The sequence below is a fragment of the Pan paniscus genome, chromosome 18 (genome assembly GCF_029289425.2).
Source record: "Pan paniscus chromosome 18, NHGRI_mPanPan1-v2.0_pri, whole genome shotgun sequence".
Classification (NCBI taxonomy): Eukaryota; Metazoa; Chordata; class Mammalia; order Primates; family Hominidae; genus Pan; species Pan paniscus.
This window is the reverse complement of record NC_073267.2, coordinates 4,483,732-4,506,272: the sequence shown is the minus strand read 5'-3', so window position 1 is coordinate 4,506,272 and position 22,541 is coordinate 4,483,732. Positions and strand designations below refer to the sequence as shown.

The window sequence follows — 22,541 nt, the reverse complement described above, 5'->3', positions numbered from 1 at the left end:
ATCACCTGAGGCTGGGAGTTCGAGACCAGCCTGGACAGCATGGTGAAACCTCATCTCTACTAAAAAATAGCAAAAAAAAAAAAAAAAAAAAAAAAGCCAGTCTTGGTTGTGGGCACCTGTAACCCCAGCTACTCGGGAGGCTGAGGCAGGAGAATGAACTTGAACCCAGGAGGTGGAGATTGCAGTGAGCCGAGATGGGACCATTGCACTCCATTCTGGGTGACAAGAGTAAAACTCCATCTCAAAAAAGAAAAAGAAGATCTGCTTTATTGTGATAAGATTTATATACAATAAACTCATTCAAGTGGACAAGTCAGTGATTTTTAGCAAATTTGAAGAATTGTATGAATATCACCACTATGTAACTATCGGGCACCTCCATCACCCCAAAAAGAAACCCATCCTCATGGCAGTCACTCCCCCAAGTCTGCCCTCCCTGGCCCACCCCCAGGTTTTCCTCTAATGTGGGTAGCTGTAGCGTCTTGAGGGCTCTGAGGCCAGCATTGTCTCCATGCCTTTTTACTTTCACCCTTTAGCTATTATTCCCTGCTACTTCAGACCCAATTCTAAAGCATTGAGGGCAACCCCGGTGTAGACTGCCGAGGGCTGGGGTGAGGTGCGCTGGAACTGCCTGCACAGACATACTCCCCAAGGATCTGGTAAAGGTGGTGGCTGCTGCACCCCTGAACAGGCCTGTGGTGGGATTTGGTTCCATTTACCAGGAATCGTCAAGCCTGGGAGAGGCCCAGACCCTGGAAGGCTTCCCTGGCCCCTCTGAGGGCCGTGTTGAGGACCCCAGCTTGATGGGAACCTGCGCTGTGGGGTATACGGGTACCCCATCCCTTTCCTGTACAGGAGGAAAGCCAGGCGCCTCCTCAGTGACTGGCCCAGGCCCCGCCCGTTGCCTCCAGGAGGCTTCCTGCATCACCCTCTCTGCTCTGCCCCAGCAGGCGTGAGGTCTCATTTTCAGATCCCTGCAGTCTCAGGGACCAGCATGAAGGCCCCCTCCGACCTCACATCTTTCCCGCTGCTGACTGGGAACTTGGTTCCCTCTGTCCCCCCTCCTAGGGCCTCTGTATTCTGCATATTTGTGGTTATTCTTGGAAGTATTCCAAAGTCTTCATTATCCTTTAAATATCAGGAAGCCAGGGCTGTCCAGGACCCTAAAAGGGTGAGGCTGTGCCTGCGTCCATGTGGGGAATGGCTGGAGAGTGAGCGTTCCCTCGCCTGGCCACACCACGCAGCCAAGAGGGAGAGGCATGGTAGGTGTTCAGGCCCGAAGGCTGGGGGCGGGGGGCTCTGTGCCGGAGGCTCTTCTGCTGTTCAGTCACAACAGCGGCCCCCGCCCAGCCTGTCCTGAGGCAGGGACAGCAGGCCTGTCCCCAGCTCCCTGGCAGCAAGCTTGAGAGAAGGACTGTCTCCCCACGAGGACCCCACACCCTCTCTTCCCCTCCCCATGTGGCCCCACCATGGCCCAGGGGTCCTTGGACTCAGCCAAGACCTGTTCCTCCTCCTCACAGTGGTTCTTGGCCCGCACACTCAGCTGCTTCTTTATACAGAAACTTTTATTGTGTCAACATCACACTCCTGAAACGGAGCCTGCTAGACACACGCCTGCAAAAGGAGTCAGTGAATACAGTCGCTCTGCTTAGAAGGACAAAGTCTTTTAAAATGAAATGCGTGGTGCTGGACCTCACGTACGACAGAGCCCCGCTGCCTGGAGGGTCCTGTAGCCGCCAGCTGCAGGTGAACATGCACGATGAACATGATAGCCCAGATGCAGACGGCACGCGTGTGCGGGTTTGGAGGTCTAAGCGCCACGAGCCAGGTTCAGCCTGTGGTGTTTTTCTGAAACACTGATGAAGATGCCTCAAACAGAGCAGAGACCACTGGCACTCAGTTTCCACAGGAGCTGCGCTCCAAGAAAATCCAGGGTGTGTCAGCACCACCACAGCGCACCCTGTTTGTAGCTGGGACACAGCCTCTGGGCTAAGATGCTGTCAGCAGCCTTCTGCCTTTGCAGGTGCCCAGGGGCGTGGCTGCTGTGTGGGGTGCAGGGCAGAACCTCCCTGGGTGGCACCTGCCCACACGCAGGACAGCTCTGTCCCTGGCGCCTGCCCACCAGATGCCAGGACCGCCTCTCCTGCTGCGACAACTGCACGGGCTCCACAGAATTCCAGGACGCCTCCAAAGCTGCCCTCGTCAAGACCTCCTGCCTCAGAAGCTGATGGGAGCCGGTGACGGCAGCGTGGTGGCCCCCAGGAGACTCTCCTCAGGGCCTGTGATACTCTCACGTGTTCTGTTAGGCGAGCGAAGCGTGTGCTTTTCACAAGCATATTTTATCACAACGCAACAGGAGACCCTAGAATCAGGTACAGTGAGCTAAGCCTGGCTTCCTTGCCTTCCACCAGAAGTGAGGGAGGTAGACCCCCAGCCCACGCCTGCTCTCACGCCCATCCCAGGGGCAACATGGGAGACAGCAGAGGGCGGCGCTGGCTGCAGCCTCGCACCTGTCTCCTGGCCGATGACCCACCCCGGGCCCCGTCACTCCTGCTAACCCCCATCCCTCTGGCAGGATGGTGTTCTTCCTGGAGGACGTCATGGCCTGCACCAAGCGCCTGCTGGAGTGGATCGCCGGCTGGCTACCACGTCACTGCATCGGGGCCATCCTGGTGTCGCTCCCCGCACTGGCCGTCTACTCCCATGTCACCTCCGAATATGAGACCAACATACACGTAAGTAAAGCCTCAGCCGTTTTATTTCCACGCTCTCCTGGACTCCCTAATCTCTCTTTTCTTTAAATCACTTGGGATAGCAATTTAAAAATAAACCCTTTGGCCAGGCATGGTGGCTCACGCCTGTAATCCCAGCACTTTGGGAGGTGGAGGTGGGCAGATCACAAGGTCAAGAGATCGAGACCATCCTGGCCAACATGGTGAAACCCTGTCTCTACTAAAAATACAATTAGTTGGGCATGGTGGCGGGCGCCTTTAATCCCAGCTACTTGGGAGGCTGAGGCAGGAGAATCGCTTGAACCTGGGAGGCAGAGGTTGCAGTGAGCTGAGATTGCACCACCGCACTGCAGCCTGGGTGATGGAGCGAGACTCCATCACAAAATAAAATAAAATAAATAAAATAAAATAAACTCTTGAAGAGGCACGAACTCTTTTACTCTCCTGAGCCAGCTTTTTTAGAAGCCGACGTAGCATCGGCCTGCCCAGATGCTCACACCCGGGCAGTGGCCGGGCTGGGGAGTCCCGGGTGGGCACGAGTCCCTGCCAGTGTGGCTTCTTCTTCATCAAGTTCCAAATCAGTTATTTTCCTTCACGTTTTACAAAGAAGCGTCTGTCCCACCTTTCCTAACCATGCGAGAAGCATACCTGGCACACAGAATTGACTTGTGCCCGGGTCGGCCACTGCTGATCAGGAAGGGACCCGTGCTAAACTCCGTGGAGAGGGAACCAGCACGGCCGTGGGAGATGATCCTTCTGGTGCAAGTGAGCATGAGCTTCCGGGCGGGCTGATGGTGTTTGATACTTTAGCCCCAAATCACATCTCACTGGGCCCCAAGGAAAAGCGTTTTGAAGGAAACTGATCACACAGCGTTTCTGAAACAGGGAGGCCTCCCTTTCCTTTCCACGAAGACACGTGCCATTTCCCACACCTGCAGAAGAGTGTGATGCCATGTGAACAGGGAGCCTCACGCTGGGTAGGGAACCTAGAGGCTTGATCTGTCCTTGACACTGCCCACTAGCAAAAGTAAGACTGACTGCAGATAGTGAGCAATTAGCTGGTATCGGTGATATTTTTAGATTATACAGAAACATGGATTAGGCCGGGAGCGGTGGCTCATACCTGTAATCCCAGGCACTTTGAGAGGCCGAGGCAGGTGGATCACCTGAGGTCAGGAGTTCGAGACCAGCCTGGCCAACATGGTGAAACCCAGTCTCTACTAAAAATACAAAAATTAGCGAGGTGTGGTGCCGGGAGCCTGTCATCCCAGCTACTCATGAGGCTGAGGTAGGAGAATCACTTGAACCCGGAAGGCAGAGGTTGCAGTGAGCTGAGATCGCACCACTGCACTCCAGCCTGGGCAACAGAGTGAGACTCGGTCGAAAAAAAAAAAAAAAAGGAAACATGGATTAGTGGCGAATGTTTTGGCGGCCCGGGTATAGCAGGGATGGTGGGGGTGCCCTGGGCGGCTGTCCTAACCCTTCGCCTCTTGCAGTTCCCAGTGTTCACAGGCTCGGCCGCGCTGATTGCCGTCGTGCACTACTGTAACTTCTGCCAGCTCAGCTCCTGGATGAGGTCCTCCCTCGCCACCGTCGTGGGGGCCGGGCCGCTGCTCCTGCTCTACGTCTCCCTGTGCCCAGACAGGTACGCGGCCAGCACTGCTTGCGGGCACCAGAGTGCATGGCCACCTTGCCCGAGGTTGCGTAGGGCCTGGCTGCATTTGCACATTGCTTCTCACGCCCCGATAGAGATATTTCCCATCATGACCCAAAATAGCTGTCAGCACACATCATACCAAAGAGCTAATGAGATGCCCTCAGAGTAATATGCAAAAGAAAGAAAAAGAATATCATTTAGAACAGCACTCTGGGTAGTTGAATGTAGACATCCTGGAAAACATAATGCTGCCATTGCATTATACCGAGGTGACTTCTGATGAATGGGCTGGAATCTAAGAAAGTAGGACCTGAAGGATTTCATAGAAGATGGTCAAGGCCATGAAAGAGCGGAGCTGCAGATGGATGTGAAGGTGGAGAGGAAGCTGGTGCTGACTTTCCTTGAGTGGGGTAGGGTTCATGAACCAGGACAGGTCACAGCCTGGAAGGAGGAGGTGAAGACATAGGATGATCTTGCAAGTCACCTGGGGCTTATTTCAAAATATTATGTCAGGCTGGGCACAGTGGCTCATGCCTGTAATCCCAGCACTTTGGGAGGCCAAGGCAGGCAGATCACCTGAGGTCAGGAGTTCAAGACCAGCCTGGCCAACATGGTGAAACCCCGTCTCTACGAAAAATACAAAAATTAGTCAGGCATGGTGGCATGCACCTGTAATCGCAGCTACTTGGGAGGCTGAGGTAGGAGAACCGCTTGTACCCGGGAGGCGGAGGTTGCAGTGAGCTGAGATTGCGCCATTGCACTCCGGCCTGGGTGACAAGAGTGAGATTCCATCTCAAAAACAAAAAATAATAAATAGGTCAAAACAGTTCCCCATATGATGTCATGAGACATAGGATTAATAACCAGTCACTGAACATAGGTCTTTTATTTTGAAATCCTCTACATACCGAGGAGGACGTTGGCCTTCAAAACCGTATCACTGGTAGGTGCTGAGGAATGGGATGGCGCAGACACAGAAACAGCAGTCAGGGAGGCCGGTAGACCTCTGGGGACAAGCCCAGTTCTCATCATTGTACTACAAAAAATGTAAAAACTTACAGGATGGCAGTGATAGGTGCTATATTTAAAATATTTGCCATTAGCGACATCCAGTAAGATCCCTATCTTTCATGTGTTGCACTAACTGAATAATTCTTGATTTGTTAAAAATAAGTCCCAGCCGGGCTTGGTGCTCACGCCTGTAATCCTACCACTTTTGGGAGGCTGAAGCGGGTGGATTGTCTGAGCTCAGGAGTTCAAGACAGCCTGGGCAACACGGTGAAACCCTGTCTCTACTAAAAATACAAAAAATTAGCCAGGCATGGCGGTGTGCACCTGTAGTCCCAGCTACTCAGGAGGGTGAGGCAGGAGAATTGGTTGACCCCGGGAGGCGGAGGTTGCAGCGAACCGAGATCGCGCCACTGCACTCCAGCCTGGGTGACAGAGCAAGACTCAGTCTCCAAAAATAAAAATAAAAAATAAGTCTCAAATTGCCTATTACACATTTGCTACTGGTTTCAGGGTATTTTAAGCCTTTTCAACTAAATGTGTTGTTGGAAATACAGTAATACCTTGTATAGCAGAATGTAAGCAGTGAACAATTTATTCAAATATTTCGTGATATCTTAAACCCATTAAGCTTCCATCCATGTAATAAATTTCTCCCAAATATTGGACTTTTCCTATAACTGCTTATAAAAATGTTTCACTGTTAGTATGTATTGAAGAACCGCCTGTTTACAATTACAGAGGGTTTAGGTGCGCAGAATATTTTAAAGTCACATGGGACATTTCTTCCTTGTCCTTGCAGGAGATCTAACATTCTGGCTCCCTGAGTTATTAAGAGAACCAGAAGGACCCCTGGCATTTCCGAAATGCCCCCTTGGAGTGGCATTACTGTTGCCAAGGACCTCTGCTTGCATTCATTCAAAAGCACAACATGATTCCATTTGCTGCAGTATTGTCAGTATCAGACGGAGTAGGCACGGGGTGTCTTTGGTTATTAGCAAAGCAACAGTCCAGCCATGGGCAGTGTGAACATCCGTCCTCAGTTTACTTAAGAAAAGAATCACAATACAAAAGACATTTAAATTCCCTGCAAATTAAGATCAAAAAGGGAATTTAAAATAGGACTGTCATTCAGTACTTGAAAGGAAACTTTAATGAATAGATTAAGCAAAATAAAGCAGACTTGGATTTTTCTGAAGGTATGGCCGTCTAGAACGATGGTCATGATGAGCTCTTTCTCGAGAGTATGAAATCCAGCAGACTGCTTTTTACCTTTTAAATCCATCACAGGTCCCTCATCGGGCATTCACCGTGGCCTTTAGTCATGGCTGCGGGGCTTTTCTACCTGGAGCTGGAGAGCCACAGTGATGGGGGACCCCTCTGCCGCCTTTGTGCCCAGAGTTGAAATAGCAGATCCTGGGGTAGGGATGATGGTGGAAGTTCCACTCGGCCCAGAAGTCCTCCATCCACTTGAGGCCTCAGAGCCCCTAATCCCATCACGGTTGCTAAGCCTCAGCAGGATAGAGAGGATGCGGGATGGTAAACAAAGACATAAACTCAGCTTTACCAAGGGAACTGCCCCCAGCATTGGGAGACACAGACGTGAAGAAAGAGGTGGGAGCAGGTGGCTTTATGTGGATGTACAACCACGTCTAAAAAAGGAACACAGTTTGTTCAAGCTCTTCTCAGGTTGCCTTGTGGAATGCCTTCTTTGCTCTTTATAATAATATTTTTCTGCATTTTAATTTCAGTTCTGTATTAACTTCGCCCCTTGACGCAGTACAGAATTTCAGGTAAGCTTTTAATATTGCACCTCTGTCTGAATAAACGAGAGTGACTGTATTACCCTGCCCATTTCGAAGCTTCCTGAAAACAATGGGATCTTGAATAAAATGAACAATACGTGCATTCTTAGAATAGAAAGTGGAAAATATCTCCTCGTTGAACTGTATCATAGTTACAATGTCTAATGGGGAAAATAAAATTAGTTTTATTATTTTAATAAGACATTACAGTCATGTAATTTTATGTAAGACTTTCGCATGCAACAAAGGAAATCTCGCAAATCAAAGAAAAAAGTTATTTTGTAAAATATTTTAAAATAACTGACTTGAAATCGGCCAGGTATGGTGGCTCACGCCTGTAATCCCAGCACTTTGGGAGGCCGAGGCGGGCGGATCACAAGGTCAGGAGATGGAGACCATCCTGGCTAACACGGTGAAACCCCGTCTCTACTAAACAAAATACAAAAAATTAGCTGGGCATGGTGGTGGGCGCCTGTAGTCCCAGCTACTCAGGAGGCTGAGGCAGGAGAATGGCGTGAACCCGGGAGGCGGAGCTTGCAGTGAGCCAAGATCGTGCCACTGCACTCCAGCCTGGGTGACAGAGTGAGACTGTGTCTCAAAAAGTAATAAAATAACTGACTTGAAATCCAAAATACTAAATGTTTGACCCTTGCTTTACTATAAACATCAGAATAAATTCTAAATAAATTGAAGAGTCGGAAATAAAAATTAAACTATATAAAATCTAGAAAAAGTAAAATTCAATAGTTTTCAAGCCTCTAAAACTGAGATAACTTTCCAGGCTTACAAATAATAAATAGAACCACAACGAAAAGATGGACAGATTTGAGAGGAAGGGAGAGAAAATCAAAGCACACAGAAAAAGACCGGGCACGGTGACTCCCGCCTGTAATCCCAGCACTTTGGGAGGCCAAGGCAGGAAGATTACTTGAGGCCTGGAGTTCTAGACCAGCCTGGGCAACATAGCGAAATCCTGTTTCGGCAAAAAATTGTAAAAATTAGCGAGGTATGGTGGTATGCACCTGTAGTCCCAGCTACTCGGGAGGCTAAGGTGGGCTTGAGGCCAGGAATTTGAGGCTGCATTGAGCTGTGATGGTGTCCTTGCACCCCAGCCTGGTTGTCACAGCAAGACTCTGTCTCAGAAAAAAAAGGCCAGGCACGTTGGCTCATGCCTGTAATTCCAGCACTTTGGGAGGCCAAGGCAGGTGGATCACCTGAGATCAGGAGTTCAAGACCAGCCTGGCCAACATGGCAAAACCCCGTCTCTACTAAAAATACAAAAATTAGCTGGGGTGGTGGTGGGGCACCTGTAATTCTAGCCACTTGGGAGGCTGAGGCATGAGAATTGCTTGAACCCGGGAAGCGGAGGTTGCAGTGAGCCAAGATCGGCCACTGCACTCCAGCCTGGGCGACAGAGTGAGACTCTGTCTCAAAAAATAAAATAAAATAAAAAAAGATTCATTAGCAACTGTAGTTGTCAATAATAAATAAATTAATTGATTATACCTTTACTCAAATAATACAACTGTTAAAATGCAGTAAATATGGAAAACATTTAAGATTTTCATTTACTAGGTGAAACTATATATGTACTATAGGTACAACTAGGTATTTATATATAGTAAAAATTTGTACGAGATTTATACTTAGGATATAATGAATGAGTGATGATTACAGCTGTAGTACTTAAAAGTAAAGCATCTAGCATCTTTTTTTAACCTTTTATTGATGTGTATGTCAGTATGCACAGAAGAGTACCTGATCATAAAAGGACAGCTCAGTGCATTTTCACCAGAGAACACACCCATTTAACTACCACCCAGACCAAGAAGTAGAGCATTACCAGTACCCCAGAAGCCCCCCCACCCCACCCCTGCTGACCCCCTCTCCCCCGACCTGACCACCTCCCTAGGGGCAGATTTTAAATGGCACTGAAATATACCAAAGTGTCAACCGAAGCCACGTTTGGCTGGTTAGGACTGCAAGTGATGTTTGCTTTCTATTTTTTTCAGTTTTTCAATCCCTCTTCCCCATGATAACAGATTACACTGTATTTTACTCTAACTTCCATTTATGACTTATAAATTAACTCGTGCATTTAGTCACATGAAATGCCTCTTTTTGAGCCAGGTGTGGTGGCTCACGCCTGTAATCCCAACACTTTGGGAGGCTGAGGCAGGTGGATCACCTGAGGTCAGGAGTTCGAGACCAGCCTGACCAACATGTTTGTGAAACCCCATCTCTACTAAAAATACAAAAATTAGCTGGACGTGGTGGCGGGCACCTGTAATCCCAGCTACTCGGGAGGCTGAGGCAGGAGAATTGCTAGAACCCGGGAGGCAGAGGTTGCAGTGAGCCTAGATCGCACCACTGCACTCCAGCCTGGGGGACAGAGCAAGACACCGTCTCAAAAAAAAAAAAAAAAGAAAAAGAAATTCTTCTTTTTGAAATGGATCTTTGCTATTTGAATTTAGGAATAGGATCGGCTCCTTTGTTCCTTTGGTATTAAAATAGGAAACACACATTCTAGCTGGGAAGCTGTCCTCGTACCTGTTTGTTACAGATGCCTTCTGTTGTGAGGCAGCCCCCTTGGTTTCTGAGTGCACATGCTGTGTATGATGGCTTTTCTTCCTTGGAAGCAAAGGTGGAAAGCAAACGCTGTTCTCTGCCTTCCTCTCCCTCTGGCACTAGCCCGTGTGCTGCTGTCCCTCCTCTGCCTGGAGGGGCCTGGCCTGCGCCCGTCTCAAGTCAGCTGTGCTGCTGGCTCCGGCTCCCGTAGATTAGAGCGAGCTGCACAAGCAATAACTGATTGAGAAGCCCAGATACAGTCTCCCATTTCCACCACAGAGACTGGAAACACCCCCTGCACGTGATGGGGATGTTAGACCTTGGTGACACCTGCTCCTAAAGGGGACTGTTCTCGGTGTCACCACTTTGAGAAACCAAAAGAAAGGTCAACTCCTAAACCAACGAGCTGGGCTCACAAAACCTTCCCCCAGTCCATATTCTCTTCCTGCTCTATTTACAATCAACGAGAGGGCTCATGGAGCTGGACAGAAATATGTTTGAGTCATCATCGTAACGAACGGTTATTTTGCTTAGTACTTGAGATGTAGGATATGTAATGTCATCTGTTTCAATAGCAGTTCACAAAATGAGTCAGTGAAGCACAGAGTGTCTTCCCGCGGAGGACTCTTGGTTCCTGGTCATAGGCGTTGAGTCACAGAGCCCGTATCAGGGCTCCCAAGACCAGCCCCAGGTGGACTCAGGATCCGCAATCTGCTCTCTCACCGCTGTGATTACAGCGAAAAGACATAAGGCAGAATCAGTAAAGGGAAAGGTGTGTGAGTTGACGTTTGGAGGAAGCCGGCACCAGCTTCCAAGAGTCCTCTCCCGGTAGAGTCACACAGGATGGGCTTAATTCCTCCAGCAGTGAGTGGTGACAACACTTGTAACATGCTGTCTACCAGGGAAGCTCATTAAAGTCTCGGTGTCCAGGCTTGTATTAGGGGCTGTTCAGGTCCCCCGCCTCTGCCTAGCACGTGCCTAAATTCCAGACTTCCAGCAGGAAAACGGGTATTCAGCGTAAACCTCCTTATTTATGCAGTGTAGGCAGTGTGAGCCGCTCTTGTCAAGGAATGGCAGGAACCCTCCCCAAATCCCAGCTCCCTGGTGCCAGCCACCACCTTTGCAGGCAGGTCTTTCCAAGGATGGCAGCCTCAGGCCTTTCCTGCATGGAACCTTAGGCTGGAAGGGACGTAGCCATGCTCCAGTCCATCTTCACAGCTTACATGCGAGGAAACTGAGACCCAGAAAGATGGCATGGCTTACCCAAGATTCTGAAACTACCCCGCGGTCCAGCCAGGATGGGGCCCAGGGGTTCTGTTCCACCCACGGCCAGGGCTTTTGGCAGTTGTGCTTCACAGAGGGCCGTGATGGCCACACAGGTCAAGCTCATTGTTTTTTAATATCCCAAGTACAGTTAGTGAAACTTATTAGACACTTCGATTAAAGAATTGAGCTTTTGGCCGGGCATGGTGGCTCGTGCCTGTAATCCCAGCACTTTGGGAGGTCAAGGCGGGTGGATCACCTGAGGTCAGGAGTTCCAGACCAACCTGGCCAACATGGTGAAACCCTGTCTCTGCTAAAAAAAATACAAAAATTAGCCAGGTATGGTGGCGCACACCTGTAGTCCCAGCTACTCGGGAGGCTGAGGCAAGAGAATCACTTGAACCTGGAAGCGGAGGTTGCAGTGAGCCAAGGTCGCGCCATTGCACTCCAGCCAGGGCAACAGAGCAAGAAAGAAAAAAGAAGAATTGAGTTTTGGCCAGGGGTGGTGGCTCATCCCTGTAATCCTAGCACTTGGGGAGGCTAAGGCAGGCAGATTGGTTGAGCTCAGGAGTTCAAGACCAGCCTGGGCAAGATGGCGAGACCCTGTCTCTAAAAGAAAAAGAATTGAGCTTTCCAGTGTGATGGAGCTGTCTAAACTGTGGATCCGCCAGTCGCATATATAAGTATATAGTGACCAAGCCCATTATTGCATCAAATCAACTGGCCTACTCTGTGCGCGGGAGGAATGCATCAGGGTACAACATTTACATGAACAGAACAGTCACGGTGTTGTAAAAAAGAAAAAGACTAGAATGCAGTTCAACAAATGTTAATAGTGATTGCCTCTGGATGGCAGGATGATGGACGGATCTTTTTTTTCTATTTTTTTCTACATTTTCTATGATGAGTATGTAGTATTTTTAAATGGGAAAAAATGTGTTCCAGCACACTGGGGAGGCAGAAGCAGAACTGTTTGAACCCAGGAGTTTGAGACCAGCCTGGGCAACATAGTAAGACCTCATCTCTACAAAAAGTTCAAAAAATTAGCCAGGTGTGGTGGTGTGTGCCTGTAGTCCCAGCTAATCTGGGGCTGAGGCAGGAGGATCGCTTTAGCCTGGGAGGTCAAAGCTGCAGTGAGCTAGGATCGCACCACTGCAGTCCAGCTTGGGTGACAGAGACAGACCCTGTCTCTTTAAATATATATATATATATATATATATATATATATATATATATATATATATATATATATATTCCAAACAAACTTTAAGAAATTGTGCTACTCAGCCAGGCGCGGTGGCTCAATGCCTGTAATCCCAGCACTTTGGGAGGCCGAGGCGGGCAGATCACTTTAGGGTCAGGAGTTTGAGACCAGCCCAGCCAACATGGTGAAACCCCGTTTCTACCAAAAAAAAAAATACAAAAATTAGCTGGGCCTGGTGGCGCACACTACTCAGGAGGCTGGGCCGCAAGAATCGTTGAACCCAGGAGGTGGAGGTTGCAGTGAGCTGAGATCACACCACTGCATGCCAGCCCGGGCGACAGAGTGAGACTCTGTCTCAAAAAAGAAAAAAGAAAAAGAAAAAAAGAAATTGTGCTACTCACCACTCATCTGCAGCCCCCTGACCATGGCTGTCTCCATCAGTGCCACTGAAGTGGAGACAGCCCTGCTGAAAGCAGGCTCAGTTATCAAAGGGAGCAGAAGCTGGGCGCGGTGGCTCACGCCTGTGATCCCAGCACTTTGGGAGGCCGAGGCGGGTGGATCACGAGGTCAGGAGTTTGAGACCAACCTGTCTCTACTAAAAGTACAAAAATAATCTGGGCATGGTGGCGTGCACCTGTAGTCCGAGCTACACAGAAGGCTGAAGCAGGAGAATTGCTTGAACCCAGGAGGCGGAGTTTGTGGTGAGGCGAGATCACGCCACTGCACTTTAACCTGGGCAACAAAGCGAGACTCCTTCTCACAAAAAAAAAAAAAAAAAAAAAAAAAAAAAGCAGAAACTGGTTCAGCCTTGTTTAGAAGGGCAATTTGGAAATTTCTAAGGAAATTCTAAATGTGCAATATTTAAAATGACTCAGCACTTCCATACGCACAAAGATAGGGGTAGGGGAATATTCCCTGTGACACTGTTTGTGGTAGGAAAAGACAGACTCGGGCCCAGTTCCATCAGGAGGAATCTGGTTAAATTACAGAATTTCCGAGTGCTGGAACACTGCACAGCCATGAGAAAATAATGGCACTGGTTCAGATGTTAGCATTGTCCTGAGTGATTTCGGCAAAAAGAACTAACCCAGAATCAGGGGAGATGGCGTCTTGTCAAACTTTTTTATACAGGTAGAGAGTATAGAACTCATAAAAGCTATTTGTAAAATGACAAGTTTATTGGATTAGAAATCTTAAGAACCAAGGCCGGGCGCGGTGGCTCACACCTGTAATCCCAGCACTTTGGGAGGCTGAGGTGGGTGGATCACCTGAGGTCGGGAGTTTGAGACAAGCCTGACCAACATGGAGAAACCCCGTCTCTACTAAAAATACAAAATTAGCTGGGCATGGTGGCACATGTCTGTGATCCCAGCTACTGGGGAGGCTGAGGCAGGAGAATCACTTGAACCCGGGAGGCGGAGGTTGTAGTGAGCCAAGATCTCACCAGCAACAAGAGCAAAACTCCGTCTCAAAAAAAAAGAAATCTAAGAACCAAATATATCACAGAATGTTAAATTTCTTGGGTATGATGATGATATTGTAGTTACATAGGGAAATATCCTTATTCTTAGGAGATACATACTGAAATATTTAGAGCTGAGGCGCCATGTCAGCAACTTACTTTCAAAAAGTTCATTCAGCAAAAAGCCGGGTGCAGTGGCTCACACCTGTAATCCCAGCACTTTAAGGCAGGCAGATCACTTTGAGGTCAGGAGTTTGAGACCAGCCTGGCCAACATGATGAAACCCTGTCTCTACTAAAAATACAAAAATTAGCCAGGCATGGTGGCCCACACCTATAGTCCCAGCTATTCAGGAGGCTGAGGCAGGAGGATCACTTGAACTCAGGAAGCAGAGGTTGCAGTGAGCCAAGATCGCACCACTGCACTCTAGCCTGGGCAACAGAGCAAGACTCAATCTTAAAAAAAAAAAAAAAAAAAAAAAAAAAAAAAAAAAGATGTTAGGCCAGGCACAGTTCAAGCCTGTAATCCCAGCACTTTGGAAGGCCAAGGTGGGAGGATGGCTTGAAGTTACAAGTTTAAGACCAGCCTTGGCAACAAGCAAGACCCTGTCTCTTCAAAAAAATTTTTTTTAATTAGCCAGGTGTGGTGTTACATGCCTGTAATCCCAGCTACTTAGGAGGCTGGGCAGGAGGATCGTTTGAGCCCAGGAGTTTAAGGCTGCAGTGAGCCATGACTGTGCCATTGCACTCCAGCCTGGACAACAGAGACCATGTCTCTAAAAAAACAAAGGAGAGAGAGAAAAGAAAAGAAAAGATTTTTAAAAGAAGCTAAAGACTTCTAAAAAAAAAAAAAGAAAGAAAGAAAAACGATTACCAAGCACTTACTAAAGATGTTAATTACAGGGCTGGGCACAGCAGCTCACGCCTGTAATTCCAGCACTTTGGGAGGCCAAGGCAGGAAAATTGCTTGAGCCCAGGAATGCAAGACCAGCCTGGGCAACACAGTGAGACCCCACCTCTATTTAACAAAATGAAATAAATCAGTTTCAAAAGTTAGTCTTTATCCCTCCATACCTTCAGCCAGCCCAAACCAGGAATGGGCAGCTTGACAGCTTCAGGTTGTTGAAGGCCTGGACTCAACAAAGCTTTGCGTAGCTAGCGGGGCTGTTCTGAGCTTGGAAGCGCCGAGCAGTAACCTCTCCCTTTCCCGTGTCTTTGCTCTCCAGTTCCGAGAGGAACCCGTGCAATAGCTCGGTGCCGCGTGACCTCCGGCGGCCGGCCAGCCTCATCGGCCAGGAGGTGGTTCTCGTCTTCTTTCTCCTGCTCTTGTTGGTCTGGTTCCTGAATCGCGAATTTGAAGTCAGCTACCGCCTCCACTACCACGGAGACGTGGAAGCCGATCTTCACCGCACCAAGATCCAGAGCATGCGGGACCAGGCAGACTGGCTGCTGAGGAACATCATCCCCTACCACGTGGCTGAGCAGCTGAAGGTGTCCCAGACCTACTCCAAGAACCACGACAGCGGAGGGGTGATCTTCGCCAGCATCGTCAACTTCAGCGAGTTCTACGAGGAGAACTACGAGGGCGGCAAGGAGTGCTACCGGGTCCTCAACGAGCTCATCGGGGACTTTGACGAGCTCCTAAGCAAGCCGGACTACAGCAGCATCGAGAAGATCAAGACCATCGGAGCCACGTACATGGCGGCGTCAGGGCTGAACACCGCGCAGGCCCAGGACGGCAGCCACCCGCAGGAGCACCTGCAGATCCTGTTCGAGTTCGCCAAGGAGATGATGCGCGTGGTGGACGACTTCAACAACAACATGCTGTGGTTCAACTTCAAGCTCCGCGTCGGCTTCAACCATGGGCCCCTCACGGCGGGGGTCATCGGCACCACCAAGCTGCTGTACGACATCTGGGGAGACACCGTCAACATCGCCAGCAGGATGGACACCACCGGCGTGGAGTGCCGCATCCAGGTGAGCGAAGAGAGCTACCGCGTCTTGAGCAAGATGGGCTATGACTTCGACTACAGAGGGACCGTGAATGTGAAGGGGAAAGGCCAGATGAAGACCTACCTGTACCCAAAGTGCACGGATCACGGGGTCATCCCACAGCACCAGCTGTCCATCTCCCCAGACATCCGCGTCCAGGTGGATGGCAGCATCGGACGGTCTCCCACAGACGAGATTGCCAACCTGGTGCCTTCTGTCCAGTATGTGGACAAGACATCTCTGGGTTCTGACAGCAGCACGCAGGCCAAGGATGCCCACCTGTCCCCCAAGAGACCGTGGAAGGAGCCCGTCAAAGCCGAAGAAAGGGGTCGATTTGGCAAAGCCATAGAGAAAGACGACTGTGACGAAACAGGAATAGAAGAAGCCAACGAACTCACCAAGCTCAACGTTTCAAAGAGTGTGTGAGGCGGCGCCCACCCGCTGCCCGAGGTGCTCTGTTTGTTGAAACACAATAATATTTGTATTTGGCTGTTGTGCTTTCCAAGCGCCACAGTTGCCCTCCCCGGACGTGGTGTTATGTGGTCATTTCAGCCCTAACTTCTGTGTGGATCACAGTTATTCAGGGTTCATTTTCATCCATTCTTCCCTTTCGCTCCCTTCCCTGGAAACCCCGCTGCCTCTGGGTCATCCGTTCAGCACGTGGTGGAGAACAAGTGCCTTCAGGGCTGGCCTCGGCCTCGAGTCTCGGGACAGAGGCCGCCAGTGGAGATCATGGCTTTGGGTATTATTTGACTTTTAGAACAAAAGCTGTGGTTAAGATCTCATTTTTATTGCTTTTTCCCACGTCCCACGAGACACTATTTTCGGTTCTCTGGCTAATACCCTGTTTTTGAGTTTATTTTGTTTCTGTCTATGTCACAGTGTTCCCCTGCGACCCGACCTCTCTATGTAAGCACATATGCGCACACACACTTGCATTCATGAATCTGATATAAAGTGCCAGTAATCCACCAAGAGGGGGTGCGAAGGGGGCATGTCACGACAGCTCCGCCACCCCCCATTGCCCACCCGCACTTTCCCGAGCACCGCGCCCCGTGGGCTGTGGGTGAGCCGCGCTCCCTGCACTGAGCGGGTTTAGGGGCTCGCCCACATGCATGCAGGCCAAGACAGCAAATGCCAGCCGGGCACGACGCCCGTGTGCCCAGGCCTCGGGGGTCTCAGAGCCACCTCTCACCCCCGACCCTCCACCCAGGGGTCTTCCCGTCGGGAGTGGAGGCGTTGTCCTGGAAGCTGACTCATCGGAGAGGGAAACACCAAATAAACATCCGAGGTTGCATTTATTTATTTATTTATTTACCCGGAAGCATGTGCGCTCCCGGGAGGGGTGCTGGGTCCTCAGGGTGGGGGGACATAGCCACAGGGGAGGGCAGTTCCGAGGAAGGTAACCAGATGTCTCTTTTGTGTTTTGGCCACCTGGGGCTGCCCCCAACCTCCCCACCCCAAGAGGGGTCTGAGTGGGACCTCAAAGCATGGCCAGTGCAATTCTGAGGCTAGAGGAATAGAAGAAGCCCACCAGCTGCCCCTGCCACCCACGGGGGCTCCTCCCTGCCGGGGTCCAGCTCAGAACCATGGGGGTCTGGGCCGGCAGCACCGGTGCCATCTTGGCTTCCACAAATTCGAGAAGTTTCTTGGCTGCCTCCCGCTCTCAGATGGCACAGGGCCTATCTGTGGCAGGATTTAATCTGGGGAGGAAATTCCAGCTCTGAGATGGAGTTCTCACACCGTATCTAGGGACAGAGGCATCTGGATGCAAATGCGGGGTTTGTCAGGGGCAGAATCCCGAGGGTGGTGTGGGAGACCCAGGGGAGCTCCCTCCGGGCAGTTGGCTGCTGGTCCTGTCTGATTATGTTTTGCCATATTGAGTCTGAAGTTTGTGTGGAAGTGAACTCGCCCGAGTTGTCCGGTCGGAGTTGTAGCCACTCTTTCAGGGGACCCCAGGACGCCAATGAGGCCCAGGGTGCACTCCTTGTCAGTCTTGCCTGATGTCCCTGTGCGTTTTGCTTTCCGCTGTCAAATCTCACTGTCTCGTTCTCACACCGCATCAGTCCCCATCATCACTCCTCCTCCCCAAAGACATACAGATTGCCCTCCCCGGCATGAAGAAGTCACAATTCTGACCCGCCACCTCTGCAGGGGCGGTGCCTGGGATGGCCACCCATCAGGACAGCCAGAGCCGGGGTCCCGGCGTCCTGAGAGTCCAGGGCACCTCCCGCCATTAGCTGTAAGGTTTCCTGTCAGGTGTGACTGTCAGTTTGCTGGTCTTCCAATACCGAAGAAAGGGTGGTTGTGACAATACCTCTTGCTTCTAAAGAATGTATTATAAAACACCGTAGATTTTTTTTTCCTTAAAAAACACTACCTGATGCTTTCCTTGTTCGTGGGGATTGTGGTCACATGAAGCTCTTTCTGCATCAGTATTAAGGTGTATATTTGAATGTCCTCCCCTCCCCTTTCCCCTCCAGGCTGTGTAGCTTTGAGGGGCTGGGCGTTTGCTCACGACCTTGCTGTCTCGCTCAGAACATGCTCCGCAAAGTTCTCCGCACACACTTCTTCCCCATCAAGCCCGTTTCCTTCCCCAACCACAAAGGTGTTTGTGATTCCTCACCCCGGGAAACCAATGAGCTGCAAAGTGGAGTCTGGTTCAGCCCCGTGCAGACTCACCCAGAGCTTAACGTTGTCTTTCAAACACCCTGAGCCTTCCTAAACAGCCAGTGCAGACGTTCTCTCTGGGCCACGAAGCCCCTCGGGTCCTCCCCGTCCCCTGCTCTGACGCATACCTCAGTGCAGACCCACAGAATCTCTGCAGCGGAAACGCCGTGCATCTCTTGTCTGTTGGCAGCGAGCACATCGTGCTGGAGACACGAGTTTCTAAGCAGCTGGCACGAGGGCTGCTGACGGCATGGGTCGTGCTTCAGGGTGGCAATACCTCTTAGGAACTTAGGGCAGGAAGCAATACTTCAGCATTGAATGTGTGTAAATAGTTGCTTTGAGTTGCAATTGCTATTTTCTTCTCAGTCCCAGCTCAGATCGAATTATATATCCATATATATATATATATGGTAAACAAGCACACACAATTTTATCCAATGCAAACAAATGTAGAGCATCAGTTACAAAACCCTCGAATAGCTTGAGAGCCCCACAGGCTCTGCCACACCCGTGACTTCATCCACACTGACGTCACCCGCGGGGGCTCCCCCTGCACATTTGCACACGATCCGGAGAGCCGAAGGCCGCGTGCTTCCTGTCACATGGGCTGTAATCATTTGTAGTTTCCAAAGACACGTCTGCATTTGAATTTCTAGATTTTCGAGGTAAGGAGTTTTTTTTAATTGGTTGTTTGGAAAATCACATCATGCCTAGAATCTGAAATTGAATTAGCAAGAACCGACTGTTTGCATTTTCCATATTTCCTTTTATCTGCTCTTTTTAAATTGTTAATTCTAATAATTTCAAAATGCATTCACTGAAGAAATGGACATTAAAATATTCTAAAATTTAAATATATGATGCCTGGTGTTTTCTTATTGAAACGATGAGCAGTGCTTCAGAGAGGAGGGCGGTCTTCCTTGGACAGCTCGTGTTTTCTGCGATCTGTGGCTCACCTGGGTGGGTTTGCCTTTCTTTCACGTCATGACTTCAGAAACAGGGCAAGTAGAAAACCCTGTTTGTGTTTATGTTATTTTTTTAATTGGATCTATTTGCTCCAGTTAACTTGAGTTGAAAAGTATTTATTTTTACACAGAATTTTTTAAACAATAAAAGTAAGGTTGCAGGACAAGTTTTGCTTGTGAGATTTTCCCTGTCGGGCCTTCTAAATAGTTTTCTGCAACATCCTTAGAGAAGGAATTGAGGGGGGAAAAGTAGGTTTTCTGAAAAGGAAAGAGTGATTGCAGGTACACAGATCACTGGGGTCCCAGGTGTTTTGAGGAAGTCACAAAGCCACTTCAGAATCTGTTTAAAGTCATAGAGCCTCTTCCCAGAAAAACACACATGCCATTTTCTACACTTCTTGGGAGTTCACCACACTCCCGCATCTGAGGCCAAACTATGGATCTTCCAGGGGTTAGAGCCCCTTCCCCTGTAGGGGTTTTCCTGATGAGTTATTTTTTTTTTTAATTTTTATTTATTTAGACAGAGTCTCACTCTGTCACCCAGGCTGGAGTGCCGTGGTGCGATCTCAGCTCACTGCACCCTCTGCCTCCTGGGTTCAATCAATTCTCGTGCCTCAGCCTCCCTAGCAGCTGGGATTACAGGCATATACCACCACACCCGGGTAATTTTCATATTTTTAGTAGAGACAGGGTTTCACCATGTTGGCCAGACTGGTCTCGAACTCCTGGCCTCAAGTGATCCGTGCGCCTCAGCCTCCTGAAGTGTTGGGATTACAGGCATGAGCCACTGTGCCCGGCCTGGTGAGTTAAGTATTTATGACCAACTTCAGGGCACACAGATTCTTTTGTAGACTCCACAAAGGGAGCTGAATTCATGGCTTCTGGTGGTTGCTCATGGACTTGCGGGGGTGCAGCCTCCAGTTGATTCTCTGCTGGAGCCCGGGGCCAATGAGGATGCTATTTGATGAGGTCACTCTCCTCCCGAGTCGTCACTGCAGGCCTCCCTGGCCACCTTTCCAGCTTAGGGAATAACCGTCCTTGCTGCCTTGAGGGTCTTGTAAGAATGGAGGTTTTGTTTGTTTTTTTTTTTTTTTTGGAGACAGGGTCTCATTTTGTCACCCAGGCTGGAGTGCAGTGACCATCAGGGCTCACTGCAGCCTTGACCTGCCCTGATTCAGGTGATCCTCCCACCTCAGCCTCCTGAGTAGCTGGGACTACAGGTGCGCAACACCATGCCCAGCTAATTTTTGTATTTTTTTGCAGAGACGGGGTCTTGCCATGTTGGCCAGGCTATTCTCGAACTCCTGGGTTCAAGTGATCCGTCCTCCTCAGCCTCCCAACGTGCTGGGATTACAGGCATGAGCCACCGCGCCCAGCCAGAACATGGGTCTTTCTACTAGAAAGGGCACCCAGGGACTTAGAGGATTTCTCAAACAGCCAGGAAAGGCAGCCTCTAATTTTTGCAATCAGCCCCAGAACTGATCATTTGCGGTTTCTCTTTCATCTGAAGTCTTGTTCACATGGTTGCTTTTCCCCACTGTGGGAATCTATCGCTGTGGCCACCTGGAATAGATCCTGCGTACTGGGAAAGTGAAACTAACCGGAGAAAGCCAAGAGGAAGCGATTAAGAAAAAGTACACACTTGCACGCAATGGACATGTACATTTAAAATCTTCCCAAGTGTCTATTTTTATACAGTTCCTTTTTAAAAATTGTTTTTTTAAATATCATGACTCTAAAGAGTTGTTACTGAATATTAGAGTAATTAAGCTTAGGGAATTCTCGTATCCCTGCTGGCCCTGAAAGTCTGAAGGAGATGTGAGTTAAGTAATCCGCGCGCCTGTTAGAGTCTCATTCAACAGCAGGGATTCTTCATTGTTTTTTTTTCGGGGTGGGGAGGGGTTTGGCTCGCAAAGGCTTTGATAATTTGATGAAGGTTATGGTTCCTTTGTCCAGAAAAAATGCACGTAAAAACAACTTTTGATTTTTGTTGTTGTTGTTGTTGTTCCGTTGCTTGGTTTTTTTGAGACAGAGTCTGGCTCTCTCGCCCAGGCTGGAGTGCAGTGGTGCGATCTCAGCTCACTGCAACCTCCGCCTCCCAGGTTGAAGTGATTCTTCTGCCTCAGTTACCTGAGTAGCTGGGATTACAGGTGCTCGTGCCACCATGCCTGGCTAACTTTTGTATTTTTAGTAGAGGCAGAGTTTCACCACGTTGGCCAGGCTGGTCTCAAACGCCAGACCTCAGTTGATCCACTTGCCTCAGCCTCCCTAAGTGCTGGGATTACAGAAGTGAGCCACCGTGCCCGGCCAAATCTTTTGATTTTATATATAATTTCAGGAGTCCACGAATGCAAATAGAGTGCCCCTGATCCACGGTAACCAGAGGAGAGATGACTTTTCATTCCAACTCTCTGCAGATGAGGTTTCCTAGCGTTTCTGGACTCTCCGCTGGAAACCTGATTTGGCATGTTAATGCTACTCATTGATACATGCGTTTTTATTTTATTTATTTATTTTTTTTGAGACAGAGTTTCACTCTGTTGCCCAGGCTAGAGTGCAGTGGCACGATCTCAGCTCACCACAACTTCCACCTCCTGGGTTCAAACAATTCTCCTGCCTCAGCCTCCTGAGTAGCTGGGATTACAGGCATGCGCCACCACGCCTAGCTAAATTTTGTATTTTTAATAGAGATAGGGTTTCACCATGTTGGCCAGGCTGGTCTCGAACTCCTGACTTCAGGTGATCCACCTGCCTTGGCCTCACAGAGTGCTAGGATTACAGCCATGAGCCACCGTGCCCAGCCTTGATACATGCATTTTTAATCAAAATTATATTTTAGAATTTAATGTGAGTTATCTAAATATATTTGAAGAGCTGCTTAAAAAACGTTTCAGTACACAAATATGTTAGTTGAATTATTTCCAACAGATAAGTAACATCCAGCCAGTATTTGTCAAGCGACTACTGTGTGCCAAATAATGCCCTAAACTCCCTTTACTTAGGTTTTTTAATTTACCTAGGTTGTTAAATTTTCTGCAATACATGAGAGCATTTGAGAAACAGCTGTGAGTAGAAGCTGTGCTTGTCCCAGTGGCTTTACCACTATGAATTCCACTTATAAACTGAAGGGACTTTCCAGATATGAGGAATCAAGTACGGACATTTTTTTTTTTTTTTTTTTTTTTTGAGATAAGAGTCTCACTCTGTCATCCAAGC

The 22,541-nt window shown here is 49.2% G+C and overlaps 1 protein-coding gene across 2 annotated transcripts in view; it reads left to right on the top strand.

The window, feature by feature from the left end:
* The window catches only part of ADCY9 (adenylate cyclase 9), a 151,247-nt gene extending 132,033 nt beyond the window's left edge, over nt 1-19,214 (top strand). For both annotated transcript variants that reach the window (XM_003815131.5, XM_008968014.5), the window contains exons 8-11: nt 2,576-2,735; nt 4,229-4,377; nt 7,149-7,190; nt 14,925-19,214. In XM_003815131.5, the coding sequence (XP_003815179.1) occupies nt 2,576-2,735; nt 4,229-4,377; nt 7,149-7,190; nt 14,925-16,116 (1,543 nt within the window). In that variant the 3' untranslated portion in view covers nt 16,117-19,214. The remainder of the gene's footprint in view (nt 1-2,575; nt 2,736-4,228; nt 4,378-7,148; nt 7,191-14,924) is intronic.
* Nucleotides 19,215-22,541: the final 3,327 nt, after the last annotated feature.